At 40.8% G+C, this 17,591-nt stretch overlaps 2 protein-coding genes across 2 annotated transcripts in view; both read left to right on the top strand.

Moving 5' to 3' along the window:
* Positions 1-124: 124 nt before the first annotated feature.
* On the top strand, positions 125-3,498 carry LOC146972672 (uncharacterized). The gene is made up of 7 exons (XM_085803063.1): positions 125-277; positions 418-486; positions 724-813; positions 938-1,354; positions 1,438-1,601; positions 1,737-2,923; positions 3,167-3,498. Exons 1-6 carry the CDS (start codon positions 214-216, stop codon positions 1,842-1,844), a joined length of 912 nt encoding a protein of 303 aa, XP_085659189.1. The 5' UTR covers positions 125-213; the 3' UTR covers positions 1,845-2,923; positions 3,167-3,498.
* Positions 3,499-10,276: 6,778 nt separating this feature from the next.
* LOC146972670 (uncharacterized) overlaps positions 10,277-17,591 on the top strand; it is a 32,166-nt gene continuing 24,851 nt past the window's right edge. The window contains exons 1-4 of the mRNA XM_085803241.1: positions 10,277-10,522; positions 12,354-12,431; positions 12,919-12,990; positions 15,638-15,709. Of these exons, the coding sequence (XP_085659367.1) occupies positions 10,456-10,522; positions 12,354-12,431; positions 12,919-12,990; positions 15,638-15,709 (289 nt within the window). The 5' untranslated portion in view covers positions 10,277-10,455. The remainder of the gene's footprint in view (positions 10,523-12,353; positions 12,432-12,918; positions 12,991-15,637; positions 15,710-17,591) is intronic.

Genomic DNA, 17,591 nt, shown 5'->3' with positions numbered 1-17,591 from the left:
GCAGGGAAGTTTGCACACATCTGATTATGAAAAGGAAGAGAGGATACTTCCCTAGCAGCACAGCATGAGACAATCTACTAAATAAAGACAAACAGTCACACCTAACCGGACCTCAAACCCACTGACTTCTCTGGGAGGGTTATAATCTGTAGACTTTTATACTCGTCTTTCAGTCTTCAGAAAGTCACTGGTGAACTTGATGCTGTGTTCAGGATGAAGAGAAACACTCAGCAGCCAACCGTCACTTTCCAAAACAAAAATGTTTCTTCATCTCCAGGTAAGATACTTTCTAATCGAGCAGTTTTAGATTCATTTTCAGCTCATCAGACTTTTACCACTCTGTTGGAGTAACACAGAAAATAAGAGCTCATTTACTGCAGATGTTTAAACACTGGTGTTTGATCTGAACTGTTTCAGAGGAATGTGAGGAAGTCGACTATGTTAATGCAGCAGTGAGCACTGAGAACAACCTGCCCGCCATCTTAGGTTTGTTACTGATGTAGTTTACTTCATATTAATTAAATTAACCCAGACACTCATTATGAAAATGATTAATACATATGATAACGCTAAGGTTTGAAAATGTGAAGGTTTACAGTCCCTGTATATTCAGTATTTCAAAAGAAGGATGTTTCTTTTCTCAGGGTTAAAATCCTCAAACTGAACCTTTGACTGTTTTGAAGCTCACAGCTTATTTCAGCTGAATTCTTCTTGTTCTGTCAGATGAGAAGCCTCGCTCCTTAACTCAGTCTGTTCCAACAATAGCAGTGAGCTGGGTGATCCTCTCTGTAATCTTGGCCCTTGATATCTACTGTGAGTAGAAACTCAGCTGTGAGCAAACATGTCCACGTCTCTGTTAATGCTCTGATACAATGATTCTCTGTCATGTTACACAACAGTGACAGCTCTCCTCTCCTTCCTGTGTTTTTGACTCTAGTTACTTCTGTCATCTCTGAAAACAACACCAAGCTGACTGAAGACAACCAGCAGCTGATCTTAGAGAATAAAAAGCTGTTGGAGCAGTTAAAAGAAAACCAAACAGCTCTACGGCAGGAAAATCACAATCTGACAGACGACAACAACAGACTCAGTTCAGAAAACCAAAACTTGACACAAAACTTAAATAATCTCATAATCAGGTTTGAAAATCTAACAGAAGAATTTTATCTCTCAGAGCTCAGGGTCACAAACCTGGTTGAAGAGAGGCAGGGGCTGAAAACAGAAAACAAGGAGCTGGAGACACAGAGCAACAGCTTAAAACATCAAATACAGGACAAGGAGACAGAGTGGATTCAGTCCAACGTCACTCGAGCTCAGTGGAGCATCAATGCCTACTGTCCCATAAAAGATACCAGTATGTTCAGATCCTTTTAATTACAGACCAAACACAATCACTATACAATAATGTTGTTATTTAGTTTGTCTCTGTTGTTACAGGAAGACAGTGTCAACCTTGTCAGAAGGGTTGGTTACATAAGGAGTCCAGCTGTTATGTATTTATTAACCCTGAACCTCCAGGACGGAAAACCTGGACAGATGCTCGAGAAAACTGCAGAGGAAAGGGTTCAGATGTGGTCATTATAGCTGATGAAACAGAGAAGGTAATGAGAAAACTTAGGGAATATTGACAACATCTTAGATGAAATAAAAATACATTTTTGTAGGACTGAAACACAGAGTCTGTAGATCACAGTTTATTTAAATATATCTGAGAAATGTGCCTCTATTGTCCTCAGAGAGTTGTCAATGATGCCAGTTTTGAACCCAATGGATTCTGGATTGGTCTGAGAGTTGCAAATGGAAAGTGGAAGTGGGCCGATGGAAGTGATATGAACAAAGAGTAAGAGACACAATTCTGAACAATTTAAATAATAAAATCTATCAGCCTTCATCTAACCATCATGTTTTTCCCTCAGTTTATGGACAGAAGCTGCTGTGGAAGGTCACTGTGCAATTTTATTTAAAAACCGTGGATGGAGATCAGTGAGATGTAGTGACAGAAACCAGTGGATCTGTGAACAGGCAGCTTTATCTGCTTGAACAGTGAAGTTGAAGTTGAGAAGGTCACTGGATCATCTGTCAACATCAGTCACATGTAAGATAATATCAATTTATGTAAAATATGAGATATTAGATGATATATGTGCAGTGAGTGTGAGTGCTGACAGCAGCATTGAGGAAAACACAGTGACTGACCTCAGAGGGCAGTAAACTGTTGATCATCAATGACTCTGAATGAGCTTTTCTTCTACTTTGTTAGAGATGCTGTGCTTCTCATATGTATATTAGCAGCTTGATGGAAGGAACCAATGATACTGCTCAGTTTTCTGTTTGCTGTGTGCAACATTTGAGGTGGTTGGTGCTGATTGGCCACCAGAGGGAGCTGTAGTACCTCTCCACTCAATGTTACTGGGCTGTGCTCCCAGGTTTTTGTCTTGTGATGTAAAGAATAACTTGATGTGTAGGTGACAGTGAAGTGGAAACATTCATGTTTTGTTGTTTATGACTGTGAATAAAATTCTGCCACACAATGTTGTTTCTGACTTGTTCTTGCAAATTGCTCCTTGGAAACTTAAATCATGTTTAAAATATTAATGTTAAATGAAGACACTTCGTTAGGAAAGAGCTCATCTGCTGCTACTCAGTTTGTCTGATTGCATATGTTTATTTTTTCACCATGTTCACTTCACAGATCATGTTTTGACTTCATTAAATACTAATTAATAAAAGAGGAACTGCAGCAGTGTGAAAACATCTGATTATATAAAAAGGAAGAGAGGATACTCCCTAACACAACATTAGACAATCTGCTAAATAAAGACACAGTTACACCTAACCTGACCTCAAACCCACTGACTTCTCTGGGAGGGTTATAATCTGTAGACTTTTATACTGGTCTTTCAGTCTTCATAGAAAGTCACTGGTGAACTTGATGCTGTGTTCAGGATGAAGAGAAACACTCAGCAGCCAACTGTCACTTTCCAAAACGAAAATATATATTCATCTGCAGGTAAGATGCTTTCTAATAGAATCCAACTTTACCAGCTTCTCATCTTTTCTGCTGCAGCATCTTGTTTTATTGTTTTCACTATTTTCACAAGTGTCGTCCTCTCTGCCACAGTCATGTTAAACTCTGTTGCTCGCTAATTTCAACACCACACTACAGTACGTAGCTACTGACTTTGACTGTTTTCATGTTATATATTGATGTATGTAAATGTGTGTTTGTTCTGAGAGCGCTCCATCTTTCTATTATCATGTGATTCTTCTGATACATGACAACACACTGGCTGCAAATGCATCTGAACAGTTTTAGATTCATTTTCAGCTCATCAGACTTTTACCACTCTGTTGGAGTAACACTGACAATAAGAGCTCATTTACTGCAGATGTTTAAACACTGGTGTTTGATCTGAACTGTTTCAGAGGAATGTGAGGAAGTCGACTATGTTAATGCAGCAGTGAGCACTGAGAACAACCTGCCCGCCATCTTAGGTTTGTTACTGACGTAGTTTACTTCACAATAATTAACATAACCTAGACACTTGTGTTTTTAACTGTTATTAAAATGATTAATAAACATGATAATGCTTAAATTTGAAAATGTGAAGGTTTACAGTCCCTGTATATTCAGTATTTCAAAAGAAGGATGTTTCTTTTCTCAGTGTTAAAATCCTCTAACTGAACCTTTGACTGTTTTGAAGCTCACAGCTTATTTCAGCTGAATTCTTCTTGTTCTGTCAGATCGCTCCTTAACTCAGTCTGTTCCAACAATAGCAGTGAGCTGGGTGATCCTCTCTGTGATCTTGGCCCTTGATATCTACTGTGAGTAGAAACTCAGCTGTGAGCAAACATGTCCACGTCTCTGTTAATGCTGTGATACAATGATTCTCTGTCATGCTACACAACAGTGACAGCCCTCCTCTACTTCCTGTGTTTTTGACTCTAGTTACTTCTGTCATCTCTGAAAACAACACCAAGCTGACTGAAGACAACCAGCAGCTGATCTTAGAGAATAAAAAGCTGTTGGAGCAGTTAAAAGAAAACCAAACAGCTCTACTGGAGGAAAATGGTAAATGGTCTGTATTTCTATAACGATTTAATATACTGTACCTGCAACGATACCCAAAGCGCTTTTTACATCATACATCGCATTCACACATTCACACACTGATGGCGGAAGCTGCCATGCAAGGCGCTAACCACGACCCATCAGGAGCAAGGTGGGTAAGGTGTCTTGCCCAAGGACACTACGGCAGCGGGATTCTAACTGCCAACCCTCTGATCATTGGACGACCTGCTCTTCCACCTGAGCCACTGCCGCCCCATTTACTGGAGGAAAATCACAATCTGACAGACGACAACAACAGACTCAGTTCAGCAAACCAAAACTTGATACAAAACTTAAATAATCTCACAATCAGGTTTGAAAATCTAACAGAAGCCTTTTATCTCTCAGAGCTCAGGGTCACAAAGCTGACTGAAGAGAACCAGGGGCTGAAAACAGAAATCAAGGAGCTGAAGACACAGAGCAACAACTTCAAACAACAAATACAGGATGAGAAGACAGAGTAGATTCAGTCCGATGTCACTCGAGCTCCGTTGAGCTTCAATGCCTTCTGTCCCATAAAATATAACAGTATGTTCAGATCCCTTTAATTACTGACAAAATGTAATACAATCACTATACAATAATGTTGTTAAAGCAGAAGTAAGCGGAATGTTTGTGTTAATATAAGTCCTAATAGTTATATCTTCCGACAGCAAACACTTATATAGAGTGTTCGGTCTGAAACACGGGTCTGTCAGTCACTCTGCTCTGCTGTAAGCCCAGGAGAAAACTTTCCTTGTATCCTACAACCTTTATCCAATGAGGAGAGAGAACGGCATAAAGGGGCGGTCCTCTCTGTGTGTGCAGCCAAGGGATGCGCGTGAATGTGGTGACGTAGGGACGAGGGCGGGGAGTGCTAACTCCATTCGGTGACAGGAAGTTAGCCAAAAGACCGGATCGCTTACTTCTGCCTTAATTAGTTTGTCTCTGTTGTTACAGGAAGACAGTGTGAACCTTGTCAGAGAGGCTGGTTACATGAGGAGTCCAGCTGTTATGCATTTAATGAAGCTCCACCTGCAGAACAGAAAACCTGGACAGAAGCTCGAGAAGACTGCAGAGGAAAGCGTTCAGATCTGGCTGTTACAGCTGATGAAGCAGCTGATGAAACAGAGGAGGTAATGAGAAAACTTTGGGAATATTAACACATCTTGGATGAAATTAAAAGTATTTTGTTTAGGACTGAAACACGGAGTCTGTAGATCACAGTGTATTTAAATATCACTGAGAACTGTGTCTCCATTGTCCTCAGACATATGCCAATGATGTCAGTTATGGATCCACTGGATTCTGGATTGGTCTGAGAGTTGAAGATAGAAAGTGGAAGTGGGTCGATGGAAGTGATGTGGACAAAGAGTAAGAGACACATTTCTGAACAATTTAAATAATAAAATCTATCAGCCTTCATCTAACCATCATGTTTTTCCCTCAGTTTATGGACAGAACCTGCTGATGAAGGTCACTGTGTAGTTTCTTTCGGAGGACAAGAATGGGAATCAGTGAGCTGTAGTAACAAAAACCAGTGGGTCTGTGAACACACACCTTTATTTGTTTGAACAGTGAAGTTGAAGTTAAGAAGGTCACTGGATCATCTGTCAACATCAGTCACATGTAAGATAATATCAACTTGTTGATAGATGTAAAATATGAGATATTAGATGATATATGTGCAGTGAGTGTGAGTGCTGACAGCAGCATTGAGGAAAACACAGTGACTGACCTCAGAGGGCAGTGAACTGTTGATCATCAATGACTCTGAATGAGCTTTTCTTCTACTTTGTTAGAGATGCTGTGCTTCTCATTTGTATATTAGCAGCTTGATGAAGGGACCAGTGATACTGCTCAGTTTTCTGTTTGCTGTGTGCAACATTTGAGGTGGTTGGTGCTGATTGGCCACCAGAGGGAGCTGTAGTACCTCTCCACTCAATGTTACTGGGCTGTGCTCCCAGGTTTTTGTCTTGTGATGTAAAGAATAACTTGATGTGTAGGTGACAGTGAAGTGGAAACATTCACGCTTTGTTGTTTATGACTGTGAATAAAATGCTGCCACACAATGTTGTTTCTGACTTGTTCTTCCAAATTGCTCCTTGGAAACTTGAATCATGTTGAAAATATGAATGTTTAATGAAGAAACCTAGTTATGAAAGAGCTCATCTGCTGCTGCTCAGTTTGTCAGACTTCACAAGTTTATTTTCACTATGTTCATCTTAATGATCAAGTTTTGACTTAATTAACTACCGAGCTGACGAAAGAGGAACTGTAGCAGTGTGAGAACAACTGAAAATATTAAAGGAGAAAACTTAACAACTTAACACATGCTGCTAAATAAAGACACAGTTACAGCTAAACTGACCTCAAACCAACTGACTTCTCTGGGAGGGTTATAATCTGTAGACTGCATTCTTTAATGCTTGTCTTTTAGTCTTCATAGAAAGTCACTGGTGAACTTGAGTGACTGCTTGACTTGACTGTGGTCTGCGGCTTTCCCTGTCCAGCTTCAAGACACTTGTCAAAACTCACCTTTTCAAGCTTGCTTTTAATTGTTTAATATTGCCTGTTCTATTCTTAATTGTTTTCATGTGTAATGCTTTATTGTTTATTGCTGTTCTGTGTTTCTTATCTTGTGTTACTTTTTGCTTTCTGCCTGTCTTTGAGTTCTTTGAAAGGTGTTTTATAAAAAACATGTATTATAATTACAGTGACAATAAAGGTTAATTCTGATTCTGATATTATGCTATGTAATGATGTATGTAAATGTGTTTGTTCTGAGAGCGCTCCATCTTTCTATTATCATGTGATTCTTCTGATACATGACAACACACTGGCTGCAATTGCATCTGAACAGTTTCAGATTCATTTTCGGAGTAACACTGACAATAAGAGCTCATTTACTGCATATGTTTAAACACTGGTGTTTGATCTGAACTGTTTCAGAGGAATGTGAGGAAGTCGACTATGTTACTGTAGACTACTATGATAGCTGCTATCAAAATGGCACAAACAAACAATGCCAGAAAAGAGGCCACCAGAAGACAGGGGGGACGTCTGGATTATTTGTTTTTGTATTAGTGTCCCACGCTGCTCTGAAAGCCATTTCACCATCCTGCGTCACCCCTCAAGAAGCTTATGCCTCTTGTCAGGCCATCATTGTAAATAAGAACATGTTCTTAATTGATTTCGCCTGGTTAAATAAAGGTTTAAAAAAAAAAAAAAAAAAAACTAAGTATATTTGAGGAAATACAAACACTACTGCTTGGCTGAAAAGAACACAGTACTACTAAATATAACAGATGTAATCTTCTAAGCAGTTATAGTGTAGATATGTTGCCTGTAGCTTTCCAAACCCGGCACCAGTAGCTCATGTATTCCAGCTACTCTGTGGGTGAACTGATATCTTTTTTCATCATCTGTGTGATATAGATGTTCTGGTGTTTATCAAACCAAAGTGAGAGTAAATCAGTCATTGGAGCCCTTTTCATTTATGTATAAATGTATGGACATCTGGATTTAATATTTTTGATATTAAAATGTAATACCTCAGGTAATTAAAAACACTTTAAATGTTTGGATTTGAATTCCATAAACTCAAAACATAAGCTGATGGAGGTAAATTAAGACTTAGACACTCATGGGAACATATAAGAGGCAGACAGGGACAGAACACTTTAAAACCACCTGGGTTTTCAGTTCAGAATTTATGGGAACTTTTATTACCTGGTCAAACTGAGAGTGTGGAACAATCAAAAATACTGGTGGTTCAGGATGTATCTTAAGATGTTTTTAATGCAGGTGTCTCGTCAAGCAGTATAGATCCAAAAGTCAGTTGAAAACAGTTGAGTTTACTTTACTCTGTGCTCCTGCAGGTAAGGAGGATGATGCTGCATTGGTAATGATGTAGGAGCTGTCCATGGTTACTTAACCAAAAGTCTCTTGACATACCAAACAAAGAAAACTTTGGACTGTGGAAGTTTGAATTGTCAAAATACAAAATATCATGACGTGAACCCATGTTGCGGTAAAAAGGCAGGCGGGGGCTGCAGGGGTAAACTTTATGGCCCAGTGTGTAGGGGTGTGTGGGGTCTCTGATAATGCTCTGTGCTCTGGTCAGGCAGTGTTTTTTTGCCATGTCTTGGATGAGAGGAAGTGAAGTTCCTATGATTCTTTCCGCCGTCCTCACCACTCTTTGCAGAGACTTCCAGTCAGCGGGACTGCAGGCAGCCGACCAGACAGAGATGTAGTTGGTCAATATGCTTGCTAAAGTGCCTCTGTAAAAGATGGTGAGGATAGGAGGGGGGAGATGTGCTCTCCTCATCCAATGCAGGAAGTGCAGGCGCTGCTGAGCTCTTTTCCCCAGAGCTGTGATGTGCTGTGACCAGGACAGGGTGTCTTTTAGCTGCATGCCGAGGAATGACCGCTGACCACCTCCACTGCCGTGTTGTTTATGAGGAGTGGTGCGTGACTGTGCTGTTTTTTCCTGAAGTCTATTGTGACAGTTGAGGTTCCTGTCACTATGCCTCCAATTGATCATGTGCCCTGGCTACTTGGCCAAAGGAATGTCCCTTTGGGTGACTGGCAAGCGCACATGACTATTACCCGGGAGGTGTGGGTTCAATCCCTGCCCGGGCCCTCTTCACCTTGCCACACTATGATTATCTCTTTTGTTTTTTCGACATTCAGGGCCAGATTGTTCTCTCCACACAAGTTGACCAGTTGGTTAACCTCCTCTCTGTAGGCCAGGTCATTGTCATCCTGGATGAGGCCCACCACTGTTGTGTCATCTGCGTACTTCACAGTGTGATTTGTAGTGGATCTGGCACAGCAGTCGTGGGTCATTAGGGTGAACAGCAGAGGACCTTTGACGCAGCCCAGGGGTGAGACCGTGCTCAGGGAGATGGTGTCAGAGGTGTTTTTTCCCACATCCACAGACTGGGGTCTGTCAGTTAGAAAGTCAAGCAGCCAGTTACACAGAGGGGTGCTGAAACCCAGGGGGACCAATTTGTTTTCCAAATACTGTGGGATGATGGTATTAAATGTTGACGAGAAGTCCACAAGCAGCATTTGCACATGTGCATTCCTCTTCTCCAGATGTTCGAGGCTGAGGTGGAGTGCAGATGTGATGGCATCCTCAGTGGAGTGATTTGCGCGGTAAGCAAACTGGAAGGGGTCGAATGTGGGAGGGAGCTTGGAGGTGATGTGATTTTTTACCAACCTCTCAAGGCACTTCAGTATGATGGGAAAAGTACTATGGGGCGATAGTCATTGAGACATGTGATTGTGGGCATTTTTGGAACAGGTGTGATGGTGGCAGTTTTAAAACATGATGGTACTACAGCCTGGTCTAGTGAGGTGTTAAAGATGTCGGTGACGACCTCTGCCAGCTGGTCAGCGCAGTCCCTAAGCACACTGGTATGTTGTTGGGACCAGCTGCCTTCCATAACCAAAGGGTAATGGTTAAGGGTCTGGACTAGTGAGGGCTGTTAGCACAAGCAAACATTTCCCCAATTCTAACAATATGTTATTTGGTGGTCAGATCTGTTTCATTCATAGGAAGTCACTGTTCCATTATCATTTAGTGAAACCCAGAGAAAGTTCTGGTAAGTTCTGTAAATCTTCTTTTACATCTTTCATTCCTCTCCATAAACAAACCATCTTCCACAACCATGGGCTTGGGGTTAGTAAGCTGCTTGTCATTACCACCTGTGTGTTCCTTTGTCTGTGTAATTAGAGCATAAATTAGTGGGCTTTGGGTTTGGTTTGGTCTGCATGTGACATCGTCAGCTTTGAGCCTCGGTTTTGCAAACATTTTTCCACATGCATGACAGTCAGATAGATGTGTGAATAATAAAACTGTCACAGATTTAGTGTCTTGTTGGATGGAGACGTTTATATGAGCACAAAAAAGTACAAAAATATTGTTGTCACAACAAAACTGTGTAAATGTTCAAGTTTGTGCTGCAGATGACAACGGGCACACACTGTTGAGTTAATTTGGTTATGATGCCTGAATGAGTTTGCTGATATGACACCAAGCGAACATTTAGTGTCCAAACTCCATGATAGCAGCCCTCTTAGTGGCAGCACACTGTTAGTAATGTCTTTTATTAGAAAATTATCTTAACATACAGTAATACAGCACTACAGTGTATGGTGTGAAGGGTGCACCCTCAGTCAGCCGTGAATGCAAATGACTTTCTCAACAAAAAATGCAGAAGTTTCTCATTTAAGGGGTGTGAGTAATAGATTCAGCTGAGCAGAGGAAATGATCACTTCAGGTATATAGTTGGTTCTATTACAGCAGCACTTCTCAGTCTACTGTTCACATAGGACTTAAGAGAACAACTGTTGTGATGGCGGAGGAGGAGGTCAACTACGCTTCAGTTGTATTCAAAAACAAAAATAAACAACAACCTCAAGGTAAGTCCATTAATTTAGTTATTTCAAACATGGGATTTCAAGAGTAAAGACTGAATCTATTACCTCAATTAACCTCATATACTGTACGTAGAACAATTTTTGATGATTGTATTGTAACGGTATTTTCCTCAGTAACACTAGAGGCTTAAGTGGTCACTATGAATTGACAAATGAAATGTATACAGTTCAAATCAGACCAATGTGACTGTCTTTAAATTTACCCCAACTTGACATGTAGTTTAACATTTATAACCTTTAACATTTACTTACGCCAGATGTAAAACATTTGCATGGCCGTTCATCTTTGGTCACCATTTCTTGAACTCATTGTTTTAATCTGCTTGTGCCAAATATGAAGTGTAAACCTGACTTTTTTGTTCAGTGTGGTTGAGTTATGTAACCAACACTGTCGACATCAGCCAGACCTCAGACAACATGAGAATTTAGTTTAAAAAAAAAGCGTTTCCTTTCTCATTCGTGATCCTCTAACTGTAAAAGAATTTCATCATCTTAAGGGGTGTTCACACCAAACGCGATGAACGCGATTTTGTCGTGCGACAAATGAGAATCTGTCGCGCTATCGCTCGTGTTTTGACGCGTGACCATTTTGTGTAAATTTGCGTCATCGCGTCCTCCCTCCCCTCCCCTCTACTGTCAATCCAGCTAACAGGATGGATGTAAAAATGTGTTGAGACACATAAAGTGCACTCATTTTACCGTAGGCTTGACAATGGTCGAGGTGAAGCTGATCCTTGACGTCCTGGTCCTTGTGTAGCAGGTTAAAAAAAACTCCACTCAGCCCCGTTTACATATTGAGCGTAGCGTTAGTTCTGGCAGGCCACGACGTCAAGCTCTAACTGCATAGCTGTCATCGCTGGCGCAGATCAGCTGATGGCTCAGCTGACTCTCCGTGCCCGCTCCCTATTGGGAAATTGCATTCAGAGCGGGGTATTTAAACTGCTCTCGCCCGACCCTCCTTCCTGCTTCCTCTGCTGCTGGCACTTTCGCAACCCACCTCCACCCCAGCTCCTCCTGTATTCATGTTGGTTGCTCTGCTCTGTCTGGGTTTTCTTTGCTGCTGCGCTCCCTGCTTATGCCGTTCATGATGGCTCGTGAAGGGCAGGAAGGTGCTCATCCTGCCTCAGGCTTTCCACGCAAGCGCGTGGAAGAGCAGGGGGTCCCAGAACAGTATCATACCGCCAAATAAAACTGTGCAAGTAAATAAAGATTATTTTGACAAAAGTGGTCCTGACTGAAATAGCGCCACGGCCGTTGTACGGTACTTCAGACTGACTGTTGCTCAGTTTGGGGACTTGCTAGCTAGGGTTGGTGCCAGGATCTCCAGGCAGGACACCAACTACGTTAAAGTTTTACAGGCGCTTCATTTCAGCTGCGGAGTGCCTGTCCATCTGTCTCCGGTGAGTAGCAGTCGGTAGCAGTCTATTGTTGTGTCAGAATCTCAACACTGATAGGCTGTCGCGTCACGGCGTCACGCGATGTCGCGTCAAAAGTTCAAATGACGCGATTTTCGGGGCATCACGTCGCGTGTGACGCACGTATCGCGCCGCGATTTCGCGTCTAAACGCATCTGTGCATTGACTTTACATGTAATCTCGACGCGCGACAACGCAGCATCGCGTTTGGTGTGAACACCCCTATAGGGTTTAGTTAATCGACTCAATACCGTGCAAGAGTCACAGAATCCCACACAAAGTAGAGTTCATCAGGCAAAAAATAAACCAAAAGCTTAAGTACATATAATGAAATGAACCTTTGAAAACTGTTGTCATTTAAAGACTGTGCATTAATTATCTATTTCTGAACCTTTCAGCTGAACAGGAGCAGGAAACTCTGTACAGTGAAGTAAAGGTGCAAAACAAAACATCCAAACAGTCCACCAAAACAAATGGTAAGTTCGTCAAAAAAGACTATTAGCTAAAACATTGAGGTTTTACTAAAACTAGGAACATTACGAACAAATAAACACATATACTGTAGATCAGATCTAGATGAACAATGTGAGTATCTCCACATTTGCTTCAATGTTATACATAATTTACCATTTTCACATTTACATAATGCCAACAATAATGTCTTGGTATGGCCATTTACGTTCATCATTCCCTGAACTTAGATATTTATTTTGTTGTTGTGATAATGGACTTACTGTCCTACCTTATAATTATATGACTTTACACATTAAAGTTATCAATTATACTGTTGCAATCCATTTCTACCAAATACAAACTGTAAACTCAGCGACCACAGTTGCTTAAAACTACAAGAGAATGTTCAAATAAATGACAAATTGTCAACACTGGGCAAAAAAAGAGAAAGACTAATTTCAAATAAAGATGACAGCAGGTCTAATTCATTGTTTTGTTTTAACCTCTCAGCTGAAAAGGAGGAGGAGCCTGTGTACAGCCAAGTGCAAAACAAAACATCCAAACAGTCTGCCAACACCAATGGTAAGTGAGTGATCTGTGAAAAACCAAAAAAAAGAAAAAAAAAGACAATGAGCTAAATACTGAGGTTTTACTACAAACTAAACTACAACATTGTGATTTTTTAAAATACAGCAGGATGTTTTTGTATAAATAAAAACAAGTAAATGTCATACATAATTTACCATTTTCACATATGCCAACAATAGTGTGTTGGTATGGCCATTTACCTTCAGCTCCTATTATTCCTGAACTTAGATATTTCTTGTGTTGTTGTGATAATGGACTTAATGTCCATAAATTATATGACTTTGTTAGAGCATTAAAGTTATCAATTATACTGTTGCAATCTGTTTCTACCAAATACAAACTGTAAACTCAACGACCACAGCTGCTTAAAACTACAAGAGAATGTACAAATAAATGACAAATTGTCAACACTGGGCAAAAAAAAAGGGAAAGACTAATTTCAAATTATAGCTGCTGCGCAGTGATGGGTCGGGTCCGGGCTATATTTTGGCAAATTTAGGCCAATTCTGAACAACAAACAGGAAGACAGGTCAGTTGACCTTGTAATGTTCATTTTGCACCACTTGAGGATTGAACCCTCAACCTCTGGAACCAAAGACCATTGTCTATCGCACTGTGCTAACTGGCAGGTGGCAGTGCTACAGTGGCTTCACAAATTGAGTAAGCCATTCACTGTCGTGCAGGCAACGTTTCTGAGGTAAAATTCCGAAATGTTTTTGTCAAACATCATCTACCATGACTCTTAAGATTTTGTACAAAGACTGATCTGGTATATTGATGTAATATCCTTACTAGGGCTGGGTATCACTAGGTACCCCACGATACGATACTATCACGATATTTTACCCACGATAACGATAATATCACGGTACAGCGATTCTGCGATTATCGATATATTGCAAGACATTTCATCCACGATACATCACGATATCTGTGTCACTGAAGAAATTCAGAATTTATTAATTGCACTGAATCCATTTCACATGAATTACAAGTCAAGAATCAAGAAAAAACAAGTAAAATAAAGTGTACTGCACACTGTGCAGTACACTTTATTTTACTTTACTTTATTTTACTTGTTATGCATCTTAAAATCCGAGTTGTATGTACATCAGATGATAGTGATAATTCATGGGACAAACTGAGTCAAAACAATGTAATTCAAATTATCCATGCCATTTTATACAAGTGCAAGTTACAACAACATATTTCAATTGGATTTAGGTCTGAAACATGATTTATCATTTGAAAAAAAAATTGAAAAAAAAAAAAAAATTTTTTTTGAAAAAAAAATATCGATATTTAAATATTGAATATCGATATCGTATCGCGGGATAAAGTATCGCGATATATCGCCATATCGATATTTTAGCCCACCCCTAATCCTTACCACTTTTGCTGGGGATTGAACCCACATCATCTGGCACCAAGAACCAGCGCCTAACTCACTGAGCTAATTGTCTAGAAGCGCAATGAGGTGTGTGTCTTCTCAAATAGACTCAGGGAGCAGTTGTCAAGGCAGATTTCAAAAATTGTCAGAATGTCAGAAATTCTGTTATCTAAACAAAAATCTGATAATACATGGGATCTGGCATGGGGTTGGACATTTCTGTAAGGATTGGTGAGTATTGGGGCGGTGCGTAGCGCAGTGGTTAAGGCGGCCGCCCCATGTAGAGGCTATAGTCCTCAACGCAGGCGTCCCCGGTTCGAATCCCGCGTCGGGCAGACCTTTCCTGCATGTCATTCCCCCTCTCTCTGCCTCCCCCTTTCCTGTCTATCTCACTATGTACTATCAAAATAAAGGCAAAAACGCCCAAAAAAAATATACTTAAAAAAAAAAGGGATTGGTGAGGGAAGTATGATTTCCTTGGAAGTAGAAAGAAGAAGATGACACTGGACCTTTGTGCAAAACTTAGTGAGCTTTCGCCCATGGTCCGGTCCAAGCTATTTTTTATTTTTTTATTTAGAGGCTTGCTCTGATCCACCATGAGGACATCTGGCATTTTGATGTGTCATTATCATCATCACCCTTGCTGGGTCTTGAACCCCCATACCCTCGCACCTCAAACCAGCACTTAACTCACTGAGCCAATTATCTGGAAGTGAGACATGGTGTGTGTCTTCTCAAATAGACTCAAGGAAGTCAGTGTCCGGGCAGCTGTTGTCAAGGCAGATTTCAAAAATGGTCAAAATGTCAGAAATTCTGTTATCTAAACAAAAATCTGTTAATACATAAATTGCATCTAGACAGCATGGAAATGTTGGTGATTTGTTTTTAATGATAAGTGTTTTGTTTCATAAGAGAAAATCTGATGTTTAAAAATGTCACTTTTACATTGACTGCAGTTGTTCCCATGAGAGCAGAATTCAAAATGTTCTCAAAAATTCAGTTTTTGAGATAAAATTCTGATATTTGCGAAACTTCATCAACCATGATGAGTTGTCCTTGGAGTTGAGTAAATCTGGCATGGGTTTGGATGTTTCTGTAAAGTTTGGTGAGTTTTCGCCCATGGGAAGTATGACTTCCTTGGAAGAAGAAGAAGAATTCCTAGGAATACAATAGTGTCCTGGCAGCTTAGCTGCCCGGACCCTAATAAAGACGACAGTAGGCCTAATTCATTGTTTTGTTTTAACCTCTCAGCTGAAAAGGAGGAGGAGCCTGTGTACAGCCAAGTGCAAAACAAAACATCCAAACAGTCTGCCAACACCAATGGTAAGTGAGTTATCTGTGAAAAACCAAAAAAACCAAGACGATGAGCTAAATACTGAGGTTTCACTACAAACTACAACATTCAGATTTTTTTTTTTTTAATACAGCAGGATGTTTTTGTATAAACAAAAACAAGTAATGTCATGCATAATTTACCATTTTCACATTTACATGTGCCAACAATAATGTGTTGGTATGGCCATTTACCATCAGCTCCTATTATTCCTGAACTTAGATATTTCTTGTGTTGTTGTGATAATGGACTTGATGTCCTACCTTATAAATGATATGACTTTGTTAGAGCATTAAAGCAGAAGTAAGCGATCCAGTCGTTTTGGCTAACTTCTTGTCAGCCGATGGAGTTAGCAGTCCCCGCCCTCGTCATGGATCTATTGGTCCTCGTCCCTACGTCACCACATTAACGCGCATCCCTTGGCTGCACACACAGAGAGGACCTCTCTCTCCTCATTGGATAAAGGCTGTAGGATACAAGGAAAGTTTTCTCCCCGGCTTACAGCAGAGCAGAGTGACTGACAGACCTGTGTTTCAGACTAGGGCTGGGCGATACGGCAAAAAACTTTATCACGATATGTTTTTCCATATTGATCGATTCTCGATATCGTCTCGATATGTATTTTTTTGCTGACGCTGCCAGTTCAAGCAGCATCCTGACTGAATCCTGAAGAAACCAGAGAATGTGTTCAGTTTGGGAGGATGACATGAGTTCACTTTAATGTTCATTAAGGGTGGAACAGTTCAATAATCCACAGTTTGATTTGATTTACATTGTTGTTGTTTTCTGTTGTCTTTTTTCTACCATACATCATCATGTGTCAATCACGAGGCTTTAGTCTTTCTAGTTATTTGAACAGGTTGTAGACAAATATTTAGCTATTTAGCTACTCTGACAACAGGCTTTATGCCGAGCCCCGCTACTTCTTGAACTTAAAGCAGAACTATGCAGGTCGGCCGGAAATAGCTCGCTCCTTTGTTGGTTTCTCTTTTTATCCCTCTCCGGGGCTCCCCCACAGTTCTGGGAGGCACATGTCACTGTCGTAAAAAAAAAAAAAACTCGCCGCCACCAATTCCTCCACCCCCTCCCTACACGTGCTTGTGTTTACTGCTGAAGGTAGAGAGCGGTGTTTGCTAAGCCCTGCTAACACGGAGCTAATGCTAACGCGGAGCTAACGCTAACGCAGAGCTAATGCTAACACGGCGCTAACGCTAATACGGAGCTAACGCTAATACGGCCACACACAGACACAGACATACACACACATGAATAAAGGTTCCAAAACGCGAAGGCGTGTGTGTGTCATGATGTATTACATTATCTTATAAAAGATCCATGGTGTGTGTGTCCGTGTTAGCATTAGCTCCGTGTAGCCACAAGCCAAACTTCTAAACATTTCATGTTTCCATGGTTTCCTCCGACTATCCGAACTCAAACCAATCACGATTCATGACATGCATGACGTCATCTGCGTTCTTATCTTGTACTGCCGTAAGGCAGTTTCTCGCGATAGTTCTATCCATTGATGAGATTTGGGACACCGAGACGGAGGACTGATCTTGCAAGTGCGGTTTTCAGCCAGTGGGGGGGGTGGGCGCATTGGCCTAGACCCCATTCACCTCATAACAGGTCACTCTACCATCACAGTGACTCTGAGCCACAATAATTACAGCCGAAATCCTGCATAGTTCTGCTTTAAACAGGCTCTGATGAATCCAGGTGTGTCTGGCAGTCAGAGTCAGACACACCTGGATTAATCAGTTTTTCCAATAATGTTAGACAGGAAGGAAAGGAGCCTGTTTAAGTTCAGGAAGTAGTGGAGCTGTGCATAAAGCCTATTTATTGATCTTACTCGGTAACCACGAGCGGAGT

The sequence above is a fragment of the Trachurus japonicus genome, chromosome 16 (assembly GCF_045865225.1).
Source record: "Trachurus japonicus isolate A0001 chromosome 16, Traja_1.0".
NCBI lineage: Eukaryota > Metazoa > Chordata > Actinopteri > Carangiformes > Carangidae > Trachurus > Trachurus japonicus.
This window is presented reverse-complemented; position numbering and strand designations above follow the sequence as displayed.